The 7,463-nt window shown below is 41.3% G+C and overlaps 1 protein-coding gene across 1 annotated transcript in view; it reads left to right on the forward strand.

Annotated features, from left to right (window-relative positions):
* Positions 1-6,960, forward strand: part of LOC144100601 (uncharacterized) — a 54,927-nt gene extending 47,967 nt beyond the window's left edge. Inside the window, exons 7-8 of the mRNA XM_077633493.1 lie at positions 3,468-3,566; positions 6,822-6,960. Of these exons, the coding sequence (XP_077489619.1) occupies positions 3,468-3,566; positions 6,822-6,955 (233 nt within the window). The 3' untranslated portion in view covers positions 6,956-6,960. The remainder of the gene's footprint in view (positions 1-3,467; positions 3,567-6,821) is intronic.
* Positions 6,961-7,463: the final 503 nt, after the last annotated feature.

A 7,463-nucleotide genomic window follows, 5' to 3' on the forward strand; every position in this document is an offset into this window, starting at 1 on the left:
AAACAAGTGAAGAACAACAGAGCTTGGCTTGTTGGTATATGCGCCCGAATGTTTGTTTTTTAGAGCGAAGTTATGCCAGATTAATGGGGGGGGGGGGGGGTTGAGGAAAACCACTGCAGGAAATCGCAATTCCGTATCCTTCACACTGCAAAAAGATAAGCTGCACGGGACGCTGGATTGACAAGGTTTTTGATTGCAGTGTTTTTTCCCGCCAAACGTGTCCTATGCGCGGAACAGTAGTCGTAGAACTTTTGCGAATTGTGATTTCCTTTTTTAGCCGTTCTATCGTAGTTCAAAAATCTGGGCCGAAATAGATCGGTTTCTTTATCTGCTATAGCAGCACAAGTATTAAACATTGCCACTACGAGATGAACACATGATATAACGCCCCAATTACACGACTGCAACGAAGTAAGCAAATACAGATCTAAAATCTAAAAAAACTGGAAATAGGAGGTCGAAAAATTGCAGTAGAATCCTTCGCTTTTTCGAGTATAGAAGAAAATAAGTGTAAGCGGAGTTTTAAAACAAATAAATGGAGAAAGCAACGGCCACTTTTCATAGCGTTTCATAGATATAAGCCGTGCTGCCTTTCATCTGAGCTATTTAATTTCTTTTTTTATTACTTTGCGCCTTTAATAAATTCATTTGCTTTAATCAATATTTTGTTTGTGTATCTTGTGCCTCGGTTCGGTATTGAATTTTTATTTGTGCCATTATTTCGCGTATATCGTTGCATTTTATGGCGATGAGTCGCGTTATTCCTTGTCCCTTCTGTCTTTTTCATATTCACAGTGGGCGGTTTTTTTTGATCCCATATGCTCTTGATGAGTAGCAAAAAATCTGGAATATCGGCGCTGCATTGCTCAGTAACAGTTTTTTTCCTTGTTCTGCACTCATAAACTTTACTCAACAAAATTTTAGCAACACTGGCTTGGCAGCGTGTGTAACTCTAGAAGTTAATAGCGACTCATTAGCTAAAACGAATGATTTATTAAAATATTCTATATATTTTGCGGCAATGAAAAAACACTTTACGACTTGAGACGTGTTTGAAGTGACTTGAGACGTGCTTGAAGTGAAAACAATTTGAGAAGCATTATTTTCAGATGGCAGCAAAAAGCGAAAACAAAAAGTGTTGGCAGCAGTCAGTTCAAGAGAACAGACTGGCTGCCTAAAACAGACCTGGAGGAGTTAGCCGAAAAGCTTATTTTATAGAACAAGAGGAAATCATTTAAGCGGCAGTTCTACTAAAATAGGTGGTAAGCTTTACATGAAGTTTGTGCAGAACATCGACAATAATGGAACGATAGTTTTGCATTGAAAAAGGTTGAAAGTAAGAATATAAAGAAATAAAACAGCACTCAAAGTAACTCCACGCTTCAAGAAACAAGTCTTGCTTCGGTTCAGAAACAACCACAACTAGCGTACGTCTTTTCAAAAAATATACCGCAGAACACCGTCACTTCTTGCATTCCACATAAGGTTACGTCGCTCATATTTACTGCCTTCAGTCATTTTTGTAGGTCCTCTATATTTCCCTCCTTTACTGCTAAATTATAATTACCATATATCGCTACTTATTCGCAACAGACACAAAACTGAAATACAGGTCACGTCAAAATCTCATCTTGGTGAATTTTTTTTTGTCTGCGGAAAGTTCTTCAGGCACAAGTTTTCAAAGAAATAAATTCGGGCTTTTGTTTATTTCCATGTTTATTATATACGCCATTTGAACTCCTGTATATTTCACGCCTTAGCAGCTTTTTGAGCAATAACTGCCCATGAATACCTTTTACTCTTGATTAGTGATGGACTCTGCGCTCTTTGATCCTTTAAGGCGGTTGCATAGAATAGTGCACATTGCACTGTCACAGCGTGTTTTGAGAATATGGCACCCTTAATTCGGATTTATGCATGGGTGCTAACCTAGGAACATGCACGTCTTTACTGTGGTGTGTTACGTCATGCACTATGAAATGTAAATGCTACTTTACGCAAATGCAAATCGAGCCTTACGGATTGTCGATTGCCTTGAAGGCTAGGTTGGAGTTACATTTCATCTACATGCCATTAACTGCAGTTTGGGAAACATTTCTTATTGGACCCGAAATTTTCACGATGTGCATGGAATGAAGTAAATCCCGGTTATTAACGGCAAACGGTAACTTTTCTCGCCCACAGTTTGGGCGTGTACGCAAGTGAGTAGAAACCCCTTGGTGGGCCTGACTGTATCTTTCCACTCACTGGGTACCTGCCTGCTCTAAGTAATGCGTACATCTATTTCCAAAGCACCAGGTGTTTTTCTGTTTATTTGTTCAGGCCTGTTTTCATTTTACTAAAAATAAACGAATATTTGAGGCAAAAGTATGTCGAAAAGTAATTTTATTCCATATCGGGAAGGATATGAACGTTGACAGCGCAGAAAAAAGCAAAGAATTATAAAACCACGACTGTTAGGCTTCAGTAAACCATTTATAATGTGGGAGCGGAAGCAAAGAGCGACGTGCATTCAGCACAGCACTGTAAAGACAAAAAAAAGACTCAATGACCGATACTTCGAAAAGTATTCACCTCATTGACAGGGGAACGACGCTTGCCGGAACCTTGCTCTGCTGCAGAGTGTCGCACGGTTCAAACGTTCTAAAAACAATTCGATCATTTGCGGACGGAGGAATTAGCCCACCTTATGAAGCACGTAACTGCTCCTGGCCTGTTCCGTCTTCAAAAATGTGGCCAGTATGATGAGTGGCTTTTAAGTGGTGATTCTATACGCTGTTCTTCATTGCAAGAAGGTTTGCCATTGCCTTGTTTCCACAGCATTTTCTCGTTGGGCGCAAAGGGCGATCATTATAAGATACACTGGTAGAAGTATTGCTATTTTATTGCACTCGTCCTAATCAGAAGCCTCAGACGAACAAAACAGTTTTTTCGTCAGCCTTTTAAATAAGTGTAAAAGTACGTACTCAAAGATTTACGTTTTTGAAGCGATTCAGATCGTTCTTTTTAGTCTTCCAGAGCAGATTTATAAAAATAAACTTGCTTTCTATCAGAAAATGTCACGCGGTGCCACAAAGATTTATTGTTTCTTCCTGTCATTAATTTCGTGGCAATATTGATTGCAGTTTTTTCTCAAAAAGTAACTAATTCTAAAGAAAGAGCAGAAACGAAGTAAAAGTGAGTTAACATTGCAGCCTCTCCTAATTAGTTCAAGTGTGGTTTCGGTTTACGAAATAAAAATGTGTCCGCTCTTGCTTCATGTTCAAATTATATCCGACCTGTTATAGCGCAGTTTTCATAATACTGCCAAATATACTAGACCGCGAGAGACTCAACTCAAGACGCTTATGATTAGAGGAATTTTTTGAAACTTTCCCAAGAGTATTTTTTCTTTCGTATTTTCCTCACAAGCAGCCTAATCTCTTGAAAACGCTTTATAAAACGCTAAGAGGTTTGTATTATTCCAGTCGGTTACCCGCTACCTGAAGCTATTCACAGCACCTACGCGATTTTGTTCGCAAGCCCTTTCTGCATCATCTTCGGCGCCGAGTTTCCCCCGTTAAATGGTAAGTGTTTTAATGTTGACTAGTTGAACGTTACAGTTACGATTTCTGGGTCGTGATCGATAGCACCTTGTCTTAAATTTATGCTTTCTGGATGCTAAAGCTGGGCATTATAGGGGTTTCAATCATTGCGAGCTTAAAAATAACCCATCCTGGAGATGCAGCATGGAGAACAGGGACACTAACGCTTCTGAAATATTGCATCCAGTGGAACGAGGCGAACAGTAAACTAAACGGTAGTAAAGAGCACAAAAAAATGCCCCTGTTGGTGCTCAGTTGTTGAATTGCACCCCATTATAGAAACTGCGTAAGCACCAACCAGGAATGTGCTTGCTGCCTAGCGCTGGTGCTGAAGAGCATGCTGGTATCTCCGATTCAGCCTGTTCAATTAGCCCATGGGCTATAGGAAACGCTTTATTGAAAGGTTCTGAATTTATTTTGGGCCATCGCAATTATTATGTCAGCGCTCAGTTGGCAGAGAATTGGGCGAGATTTCACGTAGCCTCCAATGAAATTGGGATGCCGCAGTCGGGATGCTAATCCGCGACATTCGACTGGTATAATGTGGAGAGATCTGCGCAGCTAACAAGCCAATGGGGTAATGACGCGCCTGACACTCAAAAAAAGATACAGCTCACCCAATTCGTTGTTCTTGATGGTCATGTTTAAATCCGAGTGATGAGCATGATCTCTTATAGAACCTAGAGTATTCACGTTAGCTCGCTAGCAAAAGCGGGGGCGGCTGTTTGCTAGCGGACATGTATTTGCAGCCAACGACGCCAAATGTAGCACAGCATACTTGGCCTGGCGAAACCCACGTCGATGGCAGCCTTCTCAGTTAAACACCAGTGCCCACCAAATAGATGGGACACCAAATCTTCTTACCTCTGCATCCACTCTGAGACCTAAAGCAAAGGCTGTTGCGACCACTGTATAATGGGACCTGGGTGTCCTCTTTAGCTCTTCAACGTTAATACTGAAAACCAGGGAGCAGAAATCCTACCCAACAAATTATGCTCAGACGCTATAGTGTCCACGTTACAAAGGCTATGTAAAAAATTTCTTACTGGTTTTCAAATCGGAGAAACCTACTAGACAAGTGTTTCCGACAACGGGCATTTCGTCTTCTTTACTGAGGCAGTCAGCGTTCTTCAGGAAACCAACTCAAGGCCGACCGACTCGGTAATCATATAGAATGCCGTACAAAGATTTCTTTCAGCTTAGATAGAAATTAAGAGACAGTGTGTAGTATCAAGGGAAGCTCTCTCCCCATAGTATTCAGGTCGGTATCTCGCCGCTACATTGCGGTTTTAATATTTGTTACCAGTTTTTAAACGAAAAAAATTCGGATGCTGTCGGCTTTAACCTGTGTCGTCGCCTTCATCACTGCGGCCTCCTTTGTCCAAAGATCGTTTTCTAGAACGCGCAGGCAGTCTGGGTCATCACTATCGTGGTCACGTATAATCTCACTCGGTAGAAAGACAAGAAGGTGATACTTGAAGCACACGCTAAATCTTTGAAGGAGGGGAGAATCCTTTATCTTTTGCTATGATTTCCGCAAAAAGTCTTTACACTCGGGCAATGACGCTCACTTTTGCTGAGCATTGCACACGGTTATGAAAGTTATGGTTTACAGATTTATTGAAATTAATCACCAGGAGGCGTGAGAAAATCACTTCAATCGGCAAGAGGGACAAAAGCTGTAAAGATAATTGTCGCTTTCAGGTACAATATTCACTAAAATGCTTTACTGAATTTTTATTGACTCCAATAAGCGGTTATGATTACATTGTATGTTCATAGACCGTCTTATTCAAACAGAATCCCACTTGGCACAATTCTCCTAGCACGTATGTGTTATGTGTTCCGAGATATTTGCTTCCTAATTTTCAGCTTGATACGCGTAATTTCGCATGCATACCGGTGACGATAGGCGCGAACCTCTCCCTACGAGACTGGACAAATCATCAGTCAATGACGTAGAGCGAGTGTTGAGGTGAAAATGCAAAAAATAGCCGACACAGCAGCGGTGTCATACAAGCAAGGAAATATGCGTCAATCGCCCCTGCAATGCATGAATAATTATGCCAAAGCACTGCAACGTTTGGCAGCTAATATCTCAAAACATGTGTTATCTAGAAGAATTTTACAGATTGAAGTAGTTTTTCGCATTCACATCTGCCGCAGTGTTTAAAAAGTTCATTAATATATTTTTGGTAGTAAGGTGCCTGGCGATGACAATTTTAATCTTACTTTGTGTCCCCTGGCCCCACTGATTAGTATGTGCAGAGGTGAATCTCATTGACCTCTCAGAGCCTAATTATAAAAAATTGTAAACTTTAATTGATCACCGCGTAACGATTCCTTGATGTGAGCCGGAAACGCAACAGTAGTATGAGGAAAAGCGAATATCGTAGTATAAATAAGTGTGGTTGGTTGACTTATATTCAGTAGGCAACGTTTTTGTTAAATAAGAGGACATGCATTGGTAAGCGAATTGACCGCCAACCTCCGCACCTCTAGTTCAATTATTCCCTTCGTGACGGAGTTATCTTCATAGTGCCTCTCACAACACGTGGACAATTACAAGTTGTGTACTTTACGTTCTAAACTGTTTAATTGAGAGTGTAGCGCTCGTTATTATTGTTTCTCCGTTGCGTCTTCGTCTTTATGCGCTTTTTACACCATGCGATCCATCAGTCCGCACCTAGCCATTTTCTTTGCCGTCTTCTCTGTGTCTACAGCCGCGGGGCACGACTCCTCTGGTACTTGTGGCAGCTATTTCGGTTCCTGTGCTTACTTTTTTGGTTTACAGATTTGGGAACCAGCTGGTTTAATAATGCCCGATGCTATTACTACAGGATTCGGCATTCACAGCCTGAACGTGAAATTCATAACTGCCCGTAGAGACGGGCGTACGGTGAAGTCGTTATAATAACGGCCATTCAAGTTAATCTCACGCGATGTCTATCTTTATGCCGATACGAATGTCGAACCGGCTATTCGACCAACAATCAAACTTACAACAAAGTACTTCCCACTCAACGTCTGCGATCGAAAATATTTAGAAGGCATCTCCTTACCAGAAGGAAGCCATCAGCTAGCTTGCTAGGCAAAAAATGTCCGTCTGTGACCATTTACAAATTGCTTTTATCTAAAGCTAGTAAATTACCCCTCTCATGTCACCTAGCGCGTGAAACACAATAGCTATGTGTTTATGAATACAGAATTTTTTTTGTGTTTTATCCTACTTTTCAGTGAAGACAGATTGCACATGCTGGACAAAATTCCATCATATTGAAAATCTACATTGGGAGTGTAAATTCATACTGGACCACTACTGTAAAAAACCTACAAATGTTGTCAATAAAACTGGTGCATGTTGGAAATAAATAAACAGTGCTTGTCAGTGAACACAAATTAAAATAGCCAAAAATCATGCGTCATCACCGTTTCAGTCCTTTTATGTGCGTTTAGTTTCGCTTTTTCCCTGGGACATATTACTGCTTGGAGAGTGAGTTCCATGGGAAGATATGTAATGTGCTTGCACTGTCAGCAGTTGCTATATTTGACGCGTTTTCATTACCTCAAGCGTAAAACTGTCAAAAATCACCTTTTATTGCCCCTTATTGGCTCAAAATGTGATATTGTCACGGACTAAAAGACGACAATGTGGGCAGTGGCGTGCCATAGAGCACTCCCGCTAAGCCAGAAGCCATTAAATCATGCTGTCGCCATCTGTCATGTAGTCCTGTTTTTATCGGCTTGCCATCCCGTAACATTTATGTTAGGTGCGGGGTAATCATCGTCATGCTGATGCTCGAGATTCGGCGTCCTGCGCTTGCCGTGGTCATCGGTAGTGTGTTCCTGTCCGCATTGCCTGGTCGTGCACCAGCCCGC

This window comes from Amblyomma americanum, chromosome 8 (genome assembly GCF_052857255.1).
Source record: "Amblyomma americanum isolate KBUSLIRL-KWMA chromosome 8, ASM5285725v1, whole genome shotgun sequence".
Lineage (NCBI taxonomy): Eukaryota > Metazoa > Arthropoda > Arachnida > Ixodida > Ixodidae > Amblyomma > Amblyomma americanum.